Source organism: Ictalurus furcatus, chromosome 3, assembly GCF_023375685.1.
Source record: "Ictalurus furcatus strain D&B chromosome 3, Billie_1.0, whole genome shotgun sequence".
NCBI classification, from domain to species: Eukaryota; Metazoa; Chordata; class Actinopteri; order Siluriformes; family Ictaluridae; genus Ictalurus; species Ictalurus furcatus.
In genome coordinates, this window is record NC_071257.1 from 21,784,287 (window position 1) to 21,805,825 (window position 21,539).

General features: G+C 39.8%; 1 protein-coding gene across 1 annotated transcript in view; it reads right to left on the bottom strand.

The window, feature by feature from the left end:
- Positions 1-208: 208 nt before the first annotated feature.
- The window catches only part of LOC128605716 (uncharacterized), a 36,335-nt gene continuing 15,004 nt past the window's right edge, over positions 209-21,539 (bottom strand). Inside the window, exons 4-6 of the mRNA XM_053621429.1 lie at positions 6,107-6,110; positions 636-937; positions 209-533 (exon numbers count right to left, since the gene is read on the bottom strand). Coding sequence (XP_053477404.1) covers positions 209-533; positions 636-937; positions 6,107-6,110 — 631 coding nt within the window. The remainder of the gene's footprint in view (positions 534-635; positions 938-6,106; positions 6,111-21,539) is intronic.

Below are 21,539 nucleotides of genomic sequence, written 5' to 3' on the forward strand. Positions count from 1 at the left end.
AGTGGTGGTTCCGAAGCCCGATGGTGGCAACCGCCTATGTAATGATTTCCGGGGGCTGAATCAAGTGTTGGAGTTCAACAGCTAGGGGAGGGGAGGCTAACACCTAGGGGAGGCTAGTTCAACAGCTAGCACCTGGGGAGGGCCGGTTCATCACCACTTTGAATCTGACAAAGGGCTACTGGCAGGTCAGCAAGACCAAAGACCATCTTCAGTACCACCAGGGGCCACTGCCAGAACCAGGTCCTCCCCTTCGGCCTACACGGGGCACCAACAACCTCCCAGCACCTGATGGACATCGTCTTAAGACCAGTTTGCGGCCACCTACTTGGACAATGTCGTAATCCACTCCTTGACCTTGGCTGACCACCTTTATCACCTCAGGGAGGTACTCGGAAGCCTCCGGAAAGCCGGGCTGATGGCCAACCCAAGAAATGCCATCTGGTGCTGACAGAGGCTCAGTACCTAAAGTACTGCATTGGCCAGGGCCTGCTAAAACCACAGGAGAAGCAGTTTGAAGCAGTGAAAGGGTATCCCTGAACCACATCAAAAAAACAGGTATGTACCTTTTTGAGGCTGGCGGGATACTACAGGAAATTTGTCCCTAACTTCTCCTTTCTAGCTTTCCCCTCTCAGACCTCAGCAAGAAGGGCCAGTACGACTGGCTGCGATGGACTGAGGATGCAGAGTGAGTGTTTCGGGCTCTCAAGCAGGCCCTCACCAGCCTACCCATTCTCAGGAACTCAGACTTGTCCTTCCCTTGGTCATCCATACAGACATGTCTGAGACAGGGCTGGGAGCCATCCTGTCCCAGACCTTCAATGGGGAGGAGCAGTTGGTCCTCTACATCAGCAGAAAGCTCACCCCTGCCGAGCAGAAGTACACTGCAATGGAATGAGAAGCCCTCGCCATCAAGTGGGCCGTGTTCAGCCTGTCCTGGCTAGAGTGGCCACACAAGTACACATCATCAAAAATTATCATTACTGCTTAATGGCCACCAACAACTTAAATGGTTCCAACCAGCACTCTAATGGGTAAAAGCCCTTACAGCAGCCTTACGGTTTTCCTCATTTGTTAAGGCACGCTTGAAACTGGGATCCACTTGATCTTCATCATCACCTTCTTAGCACAGCAGAAGTCTTCTCTGGCAAATGTCTTAACACTTTTTCATTTGTTTCACACATTTTTCACACCCTTGGTCAAAACAATTACCACAGATCTCACTGAATGACCCCAAACTCTATTGGATTAACTGTGTTGAACAAAAGGAAAAGATCTATTCACAGCTGTCAGAAAGTACTTGCATAATTAGGAATCTCTAATGAACCTGTGTGAAACTTTGCCCAACTCTTCAAATCAGTCCTCATCCATCTATAAAAGATGCCACTTCTGTTTTGCTATTTGCAAACATGCATCGAAGAGGCCAAAGGCACAGAAGGAGAGTAAGAGGCCATGGCAGAGGGGCCCAAGGAAGCATGCATGTGTGGTGGAGGAGCCACAGCAAGAGGAGAAAATAGAGCCCAAGTTTCAAATGAAATTCCTGTTGAACAGGAGGTCATGGCAAACAATGCAAACAGACTGCATGAAAGCAGGCAGCAGTAATTGCAGATCAGGGAACATTTAGAAATATCAACAGTGTGAGTTTGGCAACTATTGATAGAGTCCTTAAATTAAACAGTGTCAGAATGAAGCACCTGTATAGAGTTCCATTCCAAAGAAACTCTGACATCGTGGAGGAAAGATTCCAGTATGTGCCGGTACGGATTTGTTATTGTACTGCCTTGTTATACCATACAGTTACAAGCAAATGGAATAATTAGCTTTTTGAATTTGCTTTTTTCTTAGAGAATAAGGAGATTGAAGATGAAGGGGTACATCAAAAATTCATTTCTGTGGATGAAGCTGGCTTCAACCTCTGTAAAGTGAGGAGACGCAGGAGGAACATCATTCGGCAAAGGGCCACTGTTACAGTGCCAGGTCAGAGGGGTGCCAATATCACCATGTGTGCTGCCATCTCCAATGATGGGGTCCTTTGCCACATACCAACTACTGGCCCATACAATACAGAATGCCTCATCACATTTCTTGATGTATTGAATGAAAGACTGGTTCCACCCAAAGAGAGAGGGCTGTTGAGGCCTGGCATGATTCTGTATGTCATCATTTGGGACAATGCCGCCTTCCACCACTCTCGCCTTGTGAATGAATGCTTTGCAGCACAGCCCCATATGATAATACAGTTCCTCCCTGCATACTCTCCTTTTTGGAACCCAATTGAGGAGTTCTTCTCTGCTTGGAGATGGAGGGTGTATGATCACTGGCCATATGTGCAGATGTCCTTCCTGGAAGCAATGAATGCTAGCTGCCTGGCAATAGGTGCAAAGGACTGCCAGGGATAGATATGCCATTCAAGGGGGTATTTCCCTCGGTGCATTGCAAGGGAGTATTTGAGTATTTCAACTCTTTATTTTTATTTTTATTTTTTTTAAAGATATTTCCACCCATAAGTTTCCTTTGGTTGCTTTTTTTTTTTCCAGTATTCAGCATTTCTGAGTTTGAAAAGTATCATATATTTCATATTGCTAGCTGTATTTTGTATTTTGTTGTCCATTGTGTAATGATTGATTGAAAGAATATATTCATTTGACCACAAGTTGTGGTGTTTGATGGAAATATTTGCTTTTGTTGTATGTTTTTAAATGTTTAGAGCATTTTGCAAACAAAATTAGTTGTTTTGGCCAGTGAGCTTCAGTATTAGTCTGTGTTAACTGTTTTGAAAATGTGACGTCAGAGTGGACAAATTGTAATATCTGTTGTTTAGTATGTTTCAGCATCTCAAACATTCCATTACCAAATATATGTGGAAGAGTCACATAGGTAATAAAACAAGGCTGAATCCTCCAAAAGGTGAAAAGCTTGTCCAGATGCTGATGTGTTCAAGCTGTATTGATTTTCTGTGCTTATTATTTAAGGCTGTGTTCATGGCAGCAGGCCTGAGAAATGAGCAATTTATGAAGGTTGCAGAACTATGCTTGGTTAACTTATCCCAGTAACTGAAGGTAATTGAGACCATGGTTGCAAAAGCAGGATTAATCTTTTAAAGAAGGATACACCGTCCTTTTAAATTACACTTTAATCTGATCTAAAGCATCCTGATATATACAATTGCCCCACTAAGTACACAGTAACCTACTTTGTTTTCTATCCCAAGAGCACAAAAACCTGTACTGAATCAATCAATTAAATCAATAGGCTTTACCCTTGAAGCCACATTTCACAATTACCAGGTAGAGGGAATGAGGAAATTTGATCAAATGACATCACATTGAACCGCTGGAATGCTTTTGCGCACCAGCTATATATGCACAGAAGAAATGTGTATATATTATAAATATGTCTAAAGTTGTTGAAATGCAAACATCAGATATCAGACATCAGTGTTTTTTTTCTTCCAGATGCTATGACTGTGGACATCCTCTGAGTTCTCTCCTTCAAACTTAACGTCACCTTGCTTGATCTTTCACTCATAATCTTGATTAAATTAAGATTTAATGGTCACTGACTTTCACACCATATCTAGGATCATTTACAAAAAAGGTGAGGTTTGCAAGCCTGGCACTTAGTGCCTTCAACACAACATAGTGTCCATAAGAAATGGACACTTAATTGAGTAAAGTAACAGTTAAATAATATGACATTTTACCACTGATAAATGGTAAAAAAAAAAAAAGAAAAAAAGAAAAGATGTGCTAAAACTTCACATGTCCCAACAAGAATGAGAAATGAATGGCAATATATAATGTATAAATTAGCAGTTTAATTAACCTGACAGTTGCATAGGCATCTCAGTGTTTTTATTCATTTTAAGCAGCACACTTCACTTCTTTATAATAATAATAATAATAATAATAATAATAATAATAATAAGAAGAAGAAGAAGAAGAAGAAGAAGAAGAAGAAGAAGAAGAAGTATAAGTTAACACCCAACTCAGGTAGAAGGTGTAAATCTGAAATGGACCAAAGCTTCAGGATTAGATATTCTAAATGTCAAAAAAGCTCAGCCTGTATAAAGGCTGGAGGCTTCCACTGGTTGACAGGCTTTAAAGTATCCATGGTCTTTAGTCTGCTGTTCCAAGCATCCCACTGTATATCTTTAAATATAAGACATGCTCCATCAAAGCCCATAACTGATCGGACCCATTTAGTGTTCAGCATAAAACAAGTAATTTCAATAACACTGGACGCAAAACATGCTAGAAAAATACCTTCTTTCACCCCCCTGACCCCACACACACAACATAACAAAGCCACTGTTTATTTCCCTTTTTTTTTCTTTTAATTGGTCTACTATATATATTATTTTCTGGCTTAGGGAAACAGTGCTTAGTTTTTATTAATTGTTTGTTCAGGCACTAGAAGTAAAGTTGACAATAAGTTCAAATCCAGTTTCATTTAAAAAGCAAATATAAATGCTTTGCTGTTAGGGCTACAACTACAACTTGATTATATTGTTTTTCAAATATTTTGCCAAATAATGTGCTAAGTATGCAAATATTCTACAAGGATAAGAAAAGCTCAAGACTTCATTCATTGTAATAAATGAAAGGAACTGGATGTAAAATTGTTAAATTTCACTGTTTTGAAAAACTTTACTGCAAGCTAGTCATTGAAGAACAGTTCATAATGTGAGTTGTGCTGCATGGTGTTGATTAATCTCATGGCTATGAGAGCCAAGTCAATACACAATGAGAATTCAAGGCTGTGTTCCAAGCAGCATACTGCACACTAAGTAATATGAGTAAATAAATAATCTGCTGTCATTATGCTATTATATAAGCATTATGAGAATAAAAGTTTTATTGTGCACACCAGTGTGATTCACCGAACAAATATTCGGTGAATGAGCAAAGTTTTCTTCCTTTTTATTTCAACAAGAAACAGTTTTTCAGCTACCACCACAGCCAGTTAGCTCTCACAGTAACTACCTGATAAAGCAGTGCACAACAGATCTGCAATAAAGTTAACATGTTTGGTGGTATCATAAACAGCACATAACCAACAGAATGAACTAGTCATCTAATGTTATATTGGACTCTTTCACTGCCTCCCGAGAATACAGTTATGGGGGAAGGGATTACATTTGATGTATCTAAGTTGGCATATGACATACAGTACTGTACAAAAGTCTTAGACACATGCAAAAAATGCTGTAGAGCAAAGATGCCTTCAAAAATAATGAAATTAAATGTCTCTCCATTTTTAAAAAAATACTATAAAGAGCAGAAACAGTAATAAATGAAACAAAGGCAATATTTGGTGTGATGACCCTTTGCATTAAAAAAAAAAAAAATTTTTGCAGCAAAATCCAGCAGCCTTCATTGTGTTTTTTGTCTGAAAAGTGTCTCTTACCACTTAATATACTGGTTTCTTTACAGACATACAAAACGTTTTCTGTAACATTTAATTTTGTGCTGGAAAACTAACGTTTGGAACTATAAAATGTTTTTGTACTGACTTGATAATGTAGAAGTCATAAAATAAAAATCTACAACAAATTTTGTACTAAAAAACTTTTGCACAGTACAATTTCCTGCCAATTCTGACCCAAAACCCCTGACATAGCACTGACTTTGAAATACTATTACAAGATTAGCAGGATGACTTACAGAAGCTCAGAAACACCGTATTATACAGAATTTCAAACTGTATTGTAAACACCATTCACAATTATTCAACCTTTCTCCCCCCTTCAATTATTTCACAGTTGAAAAACAACAACAAACCCTTACACACTGTAATTTTAATAAACCAAAACCCAGGGTTGAATAGAAAAAAATATAAAAGACTATTCTGCGTGACATAAACCTATTAAATCTAAAAAAGAACTTAAAATTTTACATTTATGCCTTATCAATTTGCTAAAACATTGATGCTGTTCACAGCAGTCTGTGTATTATTTTAAATCTCTGCTGTCATACTTCTTTAAGATCTGTCTGCCAACATTTGTGCCCCAGATCCTCATATGATTTGAAATAGCTGACAGAGTGGAGTGAGAGCAAAGTAACAAAAAGTACCCTTGCCAAACTCTGAACAAGACAGACCAAAATACTTGGCTAGATGATATAAAGACACAGAGTTAACAGAGAGGTAAATGATTATCAAGTTCAGTTTCTAATGACAACTGTTTTTATTTCACACATTTTCACCCTCCTTATCAGAGAATATTTGTTATTTCCTCCCTTATGTGACCTTGCATGTTAATGGATATTTTGAAGTATGAATGATAAACGGTGAACAGCAGAACATGGGATAAATGATAAATGAGACTCTGTACCAAAGCATGCACTAAACTCCATGGTCTCAGTAAACAATGCCACCAGGGTTCCTACTGTTCCAGAGAGTGAGCTAGTGAGCTATAATTTACTTGAATTAAATTTCAGCCTCTCAGCAACATACAGGCTAGCAGGTCGGGAAATTATAGGAAACGTCTGGTTTACGCATGTAACCCTGTTCCCTGAGAAGGGAATGAGATGTTGCGTGGGATTCACGCTGTTGGAAGCGACCTCGTGCGTGCCCAGTATCTGAAGCTTGTGTAACATCATGCCTATTTATAGACCTGCTGTGATCAGGTGGCGTGCCAATTAAGAGCGTCGCGTTATATAGAAACAGCACCTGTGAACTGCGCCGTCAGCCTCTATTATTTGAAGCAAACGCACAATTCATAGGCATGCCCCAGTATGACAAAGATACGCAATGTCTTGTTCCCTTCTCTTTCAAAGGGAACTCAACGTTGCATGAAACTATGGGAACAAGAATACCCACCCCATCATACTAAGGACATGGCCTGTTCAAACGACACTCGAGCTCTTGGTGGAATGTATATCTAGGCTGTAATATCGAATAAATGTGTGCAGCATAGACTACCCCACCGCAGCACACACATCCTGTAAGGGTACCCCTTTGAACAAAGCCTTCGAGGAGGTGAGCCCCATAGTGGAATGAGCCCTTATGCCCAGAGGCATAGCGAGACCGTGTGCCTCATAGGAGATAGAGATTGATTCCACTATCCAAATAGACATGCGCTGCTTCGAAATATCATCACCTCTACTGTTGCCGCCAAAGCAGACCAGCAGCTGCTCCGAATTTTTATGCCACTGGCCAGAGCGGTGGACATAATTACAGTGAGCCCTTACTGGACACAGTAGGTGCAATTTCTCTTGTTCTGGTGTGAGGAATGGAGGAGGGCAGACAGTCTGCAACACTACCAGCTGGGCAGCAGATGTAGGCACTTTAGGAATATAATCCAGCCTAGGATGTAGAAAGACCTTGGCTAATCCAGGGGTCAAGTCAAGGCAGGAAGGGGCAACAGAAAGAGCTTGTAGATCTCCTACTCATTTGAGAGATGTCAGGGCCAGGAGAAAAGCTATCTTTAGAGTCAGAAGCTTCTCTGAGGCTGACTTTAAGGGATCAAACGGGGCACCTGACAGACCTTCCAGGACCACAGAAAAGTCTCAGGAAGGTATGTGTGGTCTGCAAATGGGCCTCAGACACCTGACATTACTCATAAACTAGCGGTCTGGCTGGCCTAATCGGCGGCCACATAGACCCTGATTGTAGAAGGGCCCAACCCTGCTGAGAAACACCCTTATAAGAACTCCAGGACTGTAGCTATTGCACAGAACCATATTTGAGCTGACCAATAAGGTGCTATTAGCAGCAGACATAGACGGTCTTAGTGAACTCTCACTAGAACTTGTGGGAGCAGTGTGATCATGGGAAAAGAGTACAGATGTAACCTCAGCTACATGTGCACCATGGCGTCCAGCCCCAATGGTGTGGGAGGAGTGAGGACAAACCACAGCAGCCAGGGTGTTCTCTCCTTAGAGTCAAACACATCCACTTATGCTTGGCCGACCCTCCGCTTGGACTCCACCACTTGTGGATGGAGCCTCCAATCCCCAGGCCTCAGCCCCTGCCTCTACAGGATGCCTGCCCCCACATTCTGGTTGCACGGAATATACATTGCAATAGATGACAAAAACTTTCCCTCTGCCCAGAGAGGAATTAGTTGTGCCTGCCTGAACAGGGGGCATGAACGTAACCCTCCATGGTGGTTGATATATGAGACCACTGCTGTGTTGTCTGTCACAACTAACACATGGTGATTTCTCAGTTGAGGAATAAAAAATGTCAGTGCTAGAAATACGTCTCCAGACCATTTATATGCCACTCCAGATGAGGGCTGCTCCAGAGACTGTGAGCTGGACAGCCATCTAAGACTGTGCCCCAGCCCGTGGGGGAGGCATCTGTCATTACTGTCTAACAATAAGGAGATGCCCCTAGAGTAGGACCCGAGGCTAGAAACCGGGGACACCTCCAAATTCTCAGAGCATGTAGGCACTGCTGCGTGACACTGATTACTCTCAAAGGTTTTGTCCTTGGATGAAACCCCCAACTTTTCAGCCACCACTGAAACAGTCTTATGTGCAATAGGTCCAAAGTTATAACATTGGATGCTGCTGCCATAAGCCCCAACAGTCTCTCGTAGAGACTAAAGGGGATGCCCAGATCCAGCTTTATCTTGCTCAATGTTGATAGGATTGACCCTATGCGTGTTGGGAATAGAAACACCCTTATTGTTGTAGAATCCCATATAACCAATAGAAAAGTTGTCCTCTGCACTGGAGAAAGCATTCTTTTCATGAGGTTCAACCTGAGCCCCAAGCTCTTCATGTTGGCGAGAACAACATCTGGATGTTGAATCACCAGTTCCCTGGATCATGCTAGAATTAACAGGTCATTCAAGTAGTTTGGTACACGGATGCCCTGCAGTTGCAAGGGAGCCATAAAGGCATCCATGTACTTTGTGAAGGTGCAAAGGGATAAAGGGAAGAAACAGATATTGGTACATGTCCAAATGCAAACCTCAGGAACTTCCTGTGACTGGGCGATATTTCTATGTGGAAATATGCGTCTTTTAGATCTATCATCACAAATCAGTCCTTGAACTGAACCTGTGGAATGATAAGTTCAGATAACGCTGATCTTAAATTGGCCGCATACTCCCATCTTTTGCGGACCAGGAAATAATGGTTGCAAAAACCTCCCTCCCTCAGGGAACGGGGTACATGTTCTATGGCCCATTTGTCCAAGAGGGATCTTACTTCCTGCACTAACCTCGGGCTCTACTCTGTGCTGACTACTGTGGTGAGCACACCTCTGAACTGGGGGGGTTGAGCTCTGAACTGGACCTGGTAATCATTTTCTATGGTAGACAGAACCCATGGAGACACATTTGACAGTAGTTTCCACACTGCCAGATGGTTTTTTAGTGATGTTAACTCTTCCACATTCTGTTCGAGGGAAAGCATCAGATTTTATTCCACCTTCGGCATAGCTAAATAGCCGTGCCGATGGCCGAATAATCCGACTTTGCGGTGTTATAAATACGGTTAGTGCATGGTTTTCCCCAGAAGCGTGATATTTCATCATGCAGTTCTGGAAAAAAAGGGGATATTAAATATATTAAGGCTGAGTTTTGATGAGTTTGAACAGTTGTCAAACCTTTTTTTTTTTTTACATATTAAATGAAAATGATAGAGGTAGTACTAGTGGAAGTAGTAGGAGAAACACCTCATGACCATAGTAACTGGCACCTCCCCACTTTCTTGCAGACTTGCACAGTATCTAAGTACCTTGTTTACAATTTTGTTTACACTTACGCTCTCTCCTTCCTAATATATTTCCATTAGCATCTCTTTTGTTTTCCACTGTGCTATCTTATTCTATCTATCTATCTATCTATCTATCTTTTTATCTATCTAGATAGAAAGATAGTTTTGTGGAATGCTTGCACACTTCATAAAATGATAAAATAAGCCTTTTCTATGGCTGTGGATTAGTATATGTCCACATTTTAGATTGTGAGCCCAATAAATTCATTTGGTTTAAACTGGCTACCCCATCCTAAAAGGTCTGGCTACAGCAGTGGACATAGCTACTTATCACTAGTGACAGTGTCTGCCAATAGTGTAATATAAAATCTTGAGTAGCATGAAAAAGATTTTACAGGCACCATCCTGCATAAAAAAGGTAAAACATTATTTTAGCTTTTTGAAGTATTTAAATTATTGAATTGGTTGGATTTGCTATATATTCATTGCAGGCCCTAGTCAATAAGTAAAGTAATTTAGTAGTTAGCAGATGTATAAAATCATAAATTACAATTTTTTTAGCACAGATTGGTTGATACTCTCATCTCTTTCAGAATGAACTTGCACATCAAGTCTGTCAACTTCAACTTCCATCTAACTGATGATCATGGCTCAATCAGAAGTAATGCCTGGCATCAAAGCCCTACCCGTCCATTTACTGCTGAATCTAAATGGCGTTTCAGGCCAAGTGTGGCACATCAATCATCATAACCACTCACACTAAAACTGCTCTCACAACTGAACCGGGTTCTTAAATGTAATGCATGAGCCAATACTACACAAATGGTGGCAAACCAGCAACAAAACTCATGAAAATTACAAGAAAATAATAATTACATTTATGATTAAGTAATTTAAGAGAGAATAAAATCCTGATGTATCTTTGAGGAGGCATTATACATCAAGGATAATTCAGGGTAAAAAAAAAACAAAACAAAACAAAAAAAACCCACTGTTACAAGAAAGAGCAGTTGCATAGTCTAGGTGATGAAAGTGCACTTATGAACAGAGCTTAAAATAGATCCATGTTCAACTACCCTCTTGAGCTCTAGAAGTTAAATTATATGTAATAGCCTCATGGACACAATTCTTCCATCTATATTTTAGCAAACCGATGTGTCAGGCACAGAAAGCCACAAAGAGCCATAACTGAAGTGTGGAAATAGTTACAATGAGTCAACAAGTCAATATTTATATGTCAGTAGATGAGTGGTAAATAATAAGGAAGTCTATTTCACATTGAAGTTACTATTCATTTAGACCTTGCCAACCTCTTGTTTAATCTATGATAATGGAAATCAGGTATTTCACAGGCACCACTCTGAATTAAGAAGGTAAAATTGAGCTTTTTTTGGGAAGTAATTTAATAATACAATTTGTTGAATTTATTGAACATTCACTGCAACCCTAGTCAGTTAGTAAGTTGATTTAGTACGTAGTGTTATGAGGCAGAAGCGGATGCACTTGCAAGTAAACAGCAGCTTTATTGACGACACAGGCAGACAATTCCAAAACAAAAGGCGTAAACATAATCAATATAACAGGCAGAGGTCAAGCAATTAGCAAACAACATGAACTAGGCAAGGCTAAAGCAAAATGTGAAACACAAAACAAGATCTTTGACCAGTAAGACTATGGCAATATAACAACCTGGTAATGACTTGAGATTACCACAGAGGGTAAACTTGAAAAGAAAATGAGAGTCCTTATATACTGTGGTCTGTAATTGTGAACAGGTGTGTGTAATCAGTAAGATGGTGAACCTGAAAGTGACAGTCTCTGTTGGTGCTGGGTGTTGTAGTCTGTAGTGGCCATGTTTGTAGGCCACATGCAGTGCATCCGGAAAGTATTCACAGTGCTTCACTTTTTCCACATTTTGTTATGTTACAGCCTTATTCCATAATGGATTAAATTAATTATTTTTCTCAAAATTCTACAAACAATACTCCATAATGACAATATGAAAGAAGTTTGTTTGAAATCTTTGCAAATTTATTAAAAATAAAAAACAAAAAAGCACATGTACATAAGTATTCACAGCCTTTGCTCAATACTTTGTTGAAGCACCTTTGGCACCAATTACAGCCTCAAGTCTTTTTGAGTATGATGCTACAAGCTTGGCACACCTATTTTTGGGCAGTTTCTCCCATTCTTCTTTGCAGAACCTCTCAAGCTCCATCAGGTTGGATGGGGAGTGTCGGGGCACACCCATTTTCAGATCTCTCCAGAGATGTTCAATTGGGTTCAAGTCTGGGCTCTGACTGGGCCACTCAAGGACATTCACAGAGTTGTCCTATAGCTACTCCTTTGTTATCTTGGCTGTGTGCTTAGGATCGTTGTCCTGTTGGAAGATGAACCTTCACCCCAGTCTGAGGTCCAGAGTGCTCTGGAGCAGGTTTTCATCAAGGATGTCTCTGTACATTGCTGCATTCATCTTTCCCTCCATCCTGAGTAGTCTCCCAGTTCCTGACGCTGAAAAACATCCCCACAGCATGATGCTGCCACCATCATGCTTCACTATAGGGATGGTATTGACCAGGTGATGAGTGGTGCCTGGTTTCCTCCAGACATGACGCTTGCCATTCAGGCCAAAGAGTTCAATCTTTGTTTCATCAGATCAGAGAATTTTGTTTCTCATAGTCTGAGAGTCCTTCAGGTGCCTTTTGGCAAACTCCAGGCAGGCTGTCATGTGCCTTTTATTGAGGAGTGGCTTCCATCTAGCCACTCTACCATACAGACCTGATTGGTGGAGTGCTGCAGATATGGTTGTTCTTCTGGAAGGTTCTCCTCTCTCCACAGAGACATGCTGGAGCTCTGTCAGAGTGACCATCGGGTTTTTGGTCACCTCCCTGACTAAGGCCCTTCTCCTCCGAGCGCTCAGTTTGGCCGGGCGGCCAGCTCTAGGAAGAGTCCTGCTGGTTCCAGACTTCTTCCATTTATGGATGATGGAGGCCACTGTGCTCATTGGGACCTTCAATGCTGCAAAAATGTTTCTGTACCCTTGCCCAGATCTGTGCTATGATACAATCCTGTCTCAGAGGTCTACAGACAATTCCTTGTCCTTCATGGCTTGGTTTGTGCTCTGACATGCATTGTTAACTGTGGGACCTTATATAGACAGGTGTGTGCCTTTCCAAATCATGTCCAATCAACTGAATTTACCACAGGTGGACTCCAATCAAGTTGTAGAAACATCTCAAGGATGATCAGTGGAAACAGGATGCACCTGAGCTCAATTTTGAGTGTCATGGCAAAGGCTGTGAATACTTATGTACATTTTTTAAAAAAAATAAATTTGCAAAGATTTCAAACAAACTTCTTTCACAATGTCATTATGGGGTATTGTTTAAAGAATTTTGAGGAAAATAATGAATTTAATCCATTTTGGAATAAGGCTGTAACATAACAAAATGTGGAAAAAGTGAAGCGCTGTGAATACTTTCCGGATGCACTGTAGTATTCTGGGAAGTGAAGTTGAATGCCGTTGACATGACAGTTACTAATTTTTAAAATAGATCCATGTACAACTACCCCCTTGAACTCTAGAGGCTAAATTATATCTAATAGCCTCATGGACACAATACTGTACTTCAGTCTGCATCTTAGTAAACCAATGTGCCAGGAACAGAAACAAATGAGTGGTAGATAATAAGGAAGTCTATTTTACATTGAAGTTGATATTCATTTATGCCTTCCAAACCGCATGTTTAATCTATGATCATGAAAGTCAGGTATTTTTTTACTAGTGACTCTGTGACTCAGAGTTTTAATGTAGACATGGGATCATAAATTGTGATAAAACCATACATTGTGTGGTTAGTGGTAACTATGTAGAGTATGTGATCAGGGCTCAGCAGAGTCTAGTTTGCTCTGTGATTTCTTCTGATTATCACTCACTCACTCATCTCACTCATCTTCATCCACTTTATCCTTTCTCAGGGTCATGGGGAAACCTGTAGCCTATCCCAGGAAGCATCGGGCACAAGGCAGGGTTCACCCTGGACAGGGTGCCAATCCATCGCAGGGCACACAATCACATACACATTCACACATCCATTCATACACTACGGACACTTTTGACATGCCAATTAGCCTACCATACATGTCTTTGGACTTCGGGAGGAAACCGGAGTACCCGGAGGAAACCCCCGCAGCACGAGGCGAACATGCAAACGAATCGAACCCCAACCCTGGTGGTGTGAGGCGAACATGCTAACCACTAAGCCACCGTGCGCCCTTCTTCTGATTATCATGACTTATAATGACACATTAACCATTCTGTTATGCATCAAATGGGAAGGTGGATGTAAATGAAACTCAGTAAACAGTTACTGCAAAATCAGGCTGGATACTTCCCTGAAAGGCTAATATTCACCAAATTATATTAATCAAAGGCACTGTGGTGCCTTGGTTAATAGTGTCATTATGAAATACAGGTATAATCCTAGCCACCATATATGCAAGCTAAATAAAAATCAACTGGCAACTGTAAACTGGGCTTGTGATACTCAGAGAGGCTCAGCTGTTGTGATGTCACCTGAAATTAGATCACTTCTCTCTGTCATTAGGGAACCAGCTGGGGAAGAAAAGGAATGGAATTTCAAATCAGACTCTTCAGCCCTTAAGAGAAAGAGAGGGATAAGGTTCTATAATGAGCTATGTGTGTGGGAATTTACATGCTACTGATATATATTTTTATTATATTGTAAGGAAAATGAACTTCATTCTAATAACACTGGTAATGAAGCACATGTGAAAAGCATCTTAGAATCAGACTTACTCCAGAGCATCTACATAAAAAACAGATATATATATATATATATATATATATATATATATATATATATATATATACACACACACACACACACACACACACGTGTGCGTGCAGGAATTAACACCTATATTTGACACATTTGGTGGAATTGATGCCTGTTCTTACCCTGTTCCTGTTCCCATAATATGATTTGTATAACTTCCAAGCCAGTAAGTGTACATGTGAGAATCTTTCTTTGTTGATGTTACGATTGGGGTATTTGGAGTAATAATTAATTAGCTTTATGGTGTGACAGAGAAGAACTCAAAGTGTTTGGATATCACATCAGAACAAAACCCACCTATCTGGCAGTCATTGAAATTCCTTACAATATATCTGGATAATTCTAAATAATATAATTCAGAATAATATAAATATCTAGAATAATTTTACCTGTAAATGTTCTGGCAATTAACTTGGACAGAGTTATGTATAAACTTGGGCCAAAATCAAAATCTGACAATTTCCCAAACAAACAAAAAACAAAACAAAACAACAACAACAACAACAACAACAACAACAACAAAAAACAAAACAATGCTCTTGTAGACTTAAGTAAGAAACAAAAAAGTGGGGCCATCTCTATTTTTATAGTATGTAGTAGGTAAACCAATGTCAGCTGAAATACAGTGGATATAAAAGTCTACAAACCCCTGTTAAGTTTTTTTGTGATGGAAAAAAAAAATTAAATAAAGATAAATCATGTCTGATATTTTTTCATTTTTAATGTGATATAGAAACGTTTTAGGAAAAAAGAAAAAACGTACAATAATCTGGTTGCACACGTGTGCACATACCTCTTAACTAATACTTTGAGCAGAGTCTACTAACTTAGCACAACTTGATTTAGCAAATTTATTCCACTCTTATTTGCAAAAAAGTTCCAGATCTAAAAAATTCCTTTGCTGACTTGGATTTGGATTGGGTCATTATCATGCTGGAAAGTGAATTTTTTGTTCATCGTTCTTCAAGAGAGGCCTGCAGGTTTTGTGCCAATCTATCTTGAGTAGAGCCCCAGTCCCAGCTGAAGCATAGAAGTCCCATAGAATGATGCTTCACTATGGGTATGGTGTTTTGTTGTAGTATGGTCTTATCAGAACACATTTTGCCACATGGTTTGGCATGATTTGGGCTTGTTTTTTTTTGTTTTTGTTTTTTTTTTTCTCGAAAGGTTTTCTGTTTAACCACCCTACCCCATAGGTCAAACAGATTAAGAATATGAGAGATTGTTGTCAAACGTAGGGAGTGACCAATACTTGCCAGATATTCCTGCAGCTCCTTTAATAACCTCCCTGTATAGCCTTCTATAGGATTCTGTATTTGGGGTTAATCATAATCACTTCACTGATGCCAGGTGTATGATAATTACATTTGAACATGAACTTGAATGTGTTTGGATAATTCTGTGCACAGTCACCTGTCCCATTACAAAAGGGTGTACACAAATGTGCAACCAGGATATTGTATGTTTTTCTTTTTCCCCTAAAAACTTTTCTATTTGTTTTGCCTAAAATATTGTTGCCTGCTATATACTGTAATCTGAAATGGTTTATCTTGGTTTCCTTCTTTTATTCCTTTTTACATCACAAAAACCTGTTATTCTAACAGGGTTGTGTAAACTTTTTATATCCACTGTAAGCATGTTCAAATGATTTAGAACAGGTGTCCTCAACCTTAGTTTGGCCAGTGAGCCAATTTTATAGGCCCAAAATTCTCTGGCCTGGGGGTCTGGTGTAAAATGGGCTTAAGAGGAGCTCCAAATTGAATGGCATGTCTAATGGGATTTTAATAATAACATGACAGTTTATAATATTTTTTTTATATAATTGTCCATAAATCAAGTATATGTGCATCAAACTACAATATACTGTAAATATTGGTATTGGAAGAACTCTTCTTTGACACCATTCGCATCTCAGACGACCCCAAGATAATATATATTTAATATATTTAGAGATATATATTATTTAATATATTTAGAGATTGAAAATCTATTTAGAGTTTTGAATAAATGGTACAAATCAATCTCTGCTAATTATTTTCAATGTTAAATGACTTCTATGATCAATGGTCAAGCACACTGTATCGTGCAGTGACACTGAAGCAGTGTGACCTTTAGTAGTGAAAGGTTTCATCTCTGGGGAAAGGTCTGCTGGAATAGCATTCCCCAAAGGAGCTGCTCCAATTCCCCTGATTGATGCCCATGGTTAATAAAGCATGAGGAGGAGGATGGTCATCTTTATTTAATGGCCATGGTGTTCTTTCATTTGCCTGCCACTAAAAGCAGATCTGCCCTGATTTACAGTTCTGCGAGTCACAGTAATGAAGACATTAGCATAAATGGACAAAGTGTCTTTAGACTTGCTGAAATTCTGTCATCAGCTGCCATATCCTTCCATGACTGCAGTCCTCAGCATGGGAACACTGCATAATGCTGCTTATTTAAAATTATTATCCACATTAGAAAGTCAATGCTGTGCTCTATCCATTAGTCAAATTATTAAACTTACGCGTTTCCCCCCCTTGTAAATATTAATGCACAGTTACTTTGGTATTTGATGAATTTAAAAAATAGAAAAATAAGAAATTGTGGCATGTGCAAAAATTTGGTCAAATACTTAACTAAGTCAATACTTAGTAATACCCCCTTTGGCAGATATCACAGCTTGCACATGCTTTTTGTAACCAGCTAGGAGTCTTTTTTATTCTTGTTTAATGGATTTTCACACACTTTTACATGCGGAACATTTATTTTCTTGAGATATACTTGGGCCATCTTGCATGCATGGAATGCTTGTATTTCCTGTATTTCATTAAGTAATTCATGGTGGATTTTGAGGTATGTTTTGGATCATTGTACTGTTGTAGAAGCCAATCTCTGTTCAGCTTAATTTTCTTGACTGACCATGTAACATTTGCGTCCCAAATTTGCTAGTATTTACTGGAATCCGTTCTTCCATCTACAGCACTTGTTTTCCAAGTGTTCCAGCATTTTACATATTGTTTTGCATACTTCAGATGTTCACTTTTGTGATGAGGTCTCAGGTAAGGTTACCTTCTGATCATGTTTGTGCAAGCAGTGCTGCAGCATAGAACAGTGCACCACCACTCCTGTGTCAGCTAAACCTTTCTGCAGGTCCTTACTGTCATATGGGGGTTTTGCTTTGCATTTCGGGCCAGAACACCAGCATAACATTTTTCTTGGTCTTCCAGATCTTGCTTTGACTTCCACAGTGCCCCTTAACTGCCATTTCTTAATGACATTTTGTACAGTGGAAACTGTGAGCTGGAAGCACTGTAATATCTTTTTTATAGCTTCCCTCTGCTTTGTAGGCATTAATTAGCTTTATTTTCATATCCCGAATCAGTTGCTTAGAGTGACCCATGGTTATTGGGTGTTAGCACATAATTTGTATGCTCTAGAATTGATTCCCAATGACAGTTCTTGACCTGAATAACAAGTCCTAATGTGTCAACTAAGGCCTACCGAGTTATATTTACTCATTTAACAGTCACTTTTATCCAAAGCGACTTACAAATGAGGAAATACAAGCAAGGCAATATATCAAGTGGAGAACAATACAAGTAGTGCTACGATACAATGGTGGGGGGTGGTTGGTTGGGGGTTTGTTAAATGTTCACGAAAGTTGTGGGTCTTCAGCCATTTTTTGAAGATAGTGACAGATTCTGTTGTACGGATTGAGGTTGGAAGTTCATTCCACCACTGAGGGACAGCCAGTTTGAAGGTTCTGGAAAGGGACCTCGTGCCTCACTGAGTAGGCACTACCAGGCGTTGGTAGTTAACTGATCGCAGGCTGCGCAAGGGACCGTAAACCTCAAGGAGAGTGTTAAGGTAGGGAAGTGCTGTTCCAGAGAAGGTCTTGTATGTGGGCACCAAGGCCTTGAATTAGATGCGGGCAGTTACAGGAAGCCAGTGGAGGGAGATGAAGAGGAGTGTGACATGGGTTCTTTTGGGCTGGTTTAAAACAAGGCATGCTGCTGCATTATGAATCATCTGAATGGTTTTGATGGAGCTAGATGGGAGTAGTGCATTGTAATAGTCCAGTTTTTAGATAACAAGAGCCTGGATTAGTACCTGTGTAACTTGTTCAGTGAGATTGGATATGATTTTCTTGTTGTTGTACAGAATGAACCTACAGGATTGTGCAGATGTTGAAATGTGGTCCGTAAAGGTCAAGTTGTCATTGAAAGTCACACCAAGGTTTCTGGCTGTCCTGGTTGGCTTGACTGTGGTTGAGCTAAGCTGTACGGTGAAGTTGTGGTTGACTGAGGGGCAGGCAGGGATGACGAGAAGCTCCATTTTTGCCAAGCTGAGATTAAGGTGGTGTTCCTTCATCCAGTTTGAGATGTCAGACAGGCAGGCAGAGATGCAGGCTGAGACAGATGGATCATCAGGCTGGAAGGACAAATAGAACTGGGTGTCATCAGCATAGAAGTGATATGAGAAGCCATGAAACTGGCCCAAGAGATGTAGTATAAATAGAAAAGAGCAGTGGACCCAGAACTGAACCTTGGGGAGCCCCAGTTGTGAGTTGCTGAGTTTCAGAAATCCCTCCCCTCCACAATACCTTGAAGGATCTGTCTGAGAAATAGGATTCCACCCAGTGCAGGGCTATTCCGGTGATGCCTAGGCTAGAGAGAGTTGACAGGAGGATCTGATTATTCACTGTATCAAAGGAAGCAGAGAGGTCGAGTAGGATGAGGACAGATGATCTTGAGGTTGATCTTGCTAGTCGTAAAGCTTCAGTGATGGAAAGTAGAGCAGTCTCCATGGAGTGACTGCTTTTGAAACAAGACTGCTTGGTGTCCAGTAGGTTGTTCTATGTGAGAAAAGTGGAGAGTTGAATAAAAACAGCTCTATCAAGAGTTTTGGACAGAAAAGGGAGGATGGAGACATGTCTGTAGTTGTCAACAGCAGCAGGGTTAAGTGTTGTTTTTTTAAGCAGCGGGGTAACCCGGGTCTGCATAAATGTGGTAGGGGGTGTGCCGGTGGAGAGGGATGTGTTAAAGATGTGTGTGAGTGCAGGTAGTAGTATGGGAGAGATGGACTGAAAAAGGTGAGAAGGGATAGGGTCTAGAGAAGTTGTAGGATGGATAGAGAGGAGGAGTTTTGAGACATCTGTCTCTGAGAGAGGGGAGAAGGAGGACAGTTGAGAGTTAATTATGAGAATTCTGAGGCAACTGGATGGGTGTCCAAACTTTTGCACATTCCACAATTAATAATTAATTTTTTCCCTATTTTTTTTTTTTTTTTAGTTAATCAAATAGAAAGTAACTGTACATTTACAATAACATTTGTAGAGAATGTTTTTCTTTTTCAAATAGATTGCTGCAGTGGTTGTGTTTACTTCTGTTCACTTAATAATCGACAAAATATGTCATGGGGTGACCAGACGTTTGCATGCAACTATTCAGTTCTGCTCAAGGCAATGTGTACTGAGATCTTTAGCTCTCATTTCAAACTTCTGGCACATTCAAATGATGCTACAACAGAAATAGTAATGTTGTTCTGAGACCACTCTATAAGTACAATGTCAATGATTTCCCACTTCAATTATGAAATGTTCTCTTACCAGATGAGAGCTCTCTTGAGACTTTAGAAAAGCCATGCTTGAAATCAAGAGCACCTCACACTTTGCAAAATCGAATCCCTTGATAGAAACAAATAAGAAACATGTTAGTGAACAGACTGTTCATTCATTACACCTAATACTCATTTAGTATGAAAGAAATGAATTATCTCTCTCCAGTGCTATTTCATCAAAACTGATCTGGTCCGTGAGGCTGGATGCTGTGTGCGGCTGTTTAACACGTCAGCATCCCCCAGGTACAATTTACTATGTGCAGCAGACTGTTCTGATTTCTACGTGCATAATGTCCATGCTGTTTAGACTGTGACTGTTTTTTAGGTTCCTCTGCCTCACTGTAAGACAGAGCTGCTGACTCAGATTTAAGAAAGTCTGATAACCAGTGTCTGATTAGGTCTGTCCACAAATTAGCATTAATTACCCCAAAACAAACAGTGATAATAATGACAGATAACCACAGTAATCTGTTATTAGATTATAGTCTATTACATTACCTATTTATGCATCCATTTATCTTGTACAGGTATTTTCCTCTGCTTTTTATGAAGAAGTTAAACAAGGGTGTGAACTCTACTTGTGTTTCACATGCGCTATGTTCCGTCCAATAAATATAAGCTTAAAGAAAGAAAAAAGGGAATAAAAATAATCAAAATTTTGATCTATTTTGCCTCTTCCTCCAAATTACTAAAGCTTATCTCCATTATGGTCCAAACTCAAACCTTCTGGTTATGTGAAAAACAACACAAAATTAAAGCACTCTTCAAAATTTTTGACACTTTTCGAAAATGTAGTATTACCCCACCTTCTAATCCCATGCTATGGTTTAATATTGTTAAATATTGGTAGTTGCCAATCTTAACACAGCAGACACAGCATCAATGTGAGATGGTTTAAATACTGCTCTTACTGATTAAGCAGTATACTGATTAATCAGTAATCATTACTGAAATACTGATTATCTTCCTAAAATACAGCAATCCATTCAACACTGGCAAACAAATGTTTTACATTAAACAAAATTAGCTTGTTATAAAAGTAGATTATATCAGCATAGTCTCTCATAGTTATCTAATCAAAAAAGGCATGACCTTCAATTTTTAGCTTAGTGACTTTTTATAAATGAAAGAATGGCCCCATACAAAAGGGTTTATAAGTGGAAAAGAGATTATAGTGAGCATCAGAAATCTCACAAAACTAACTTTTTGGCTGTGAAAGAAAGTGGCCCTTCAGGGAGTTCTCACAAGGACACCTTCTTAAGTCTCCTATTCTCTTCTTTTGACATCCACTCTCTATCCACCAAGGCCATTTAAAAAATCATTGCTTTTCTAGTCATGTAAAATGTACTTCAAGTTCTACTGCCATGAGACGAGTTTACACTTGATTTAACAAGCTTGTCATACTGAA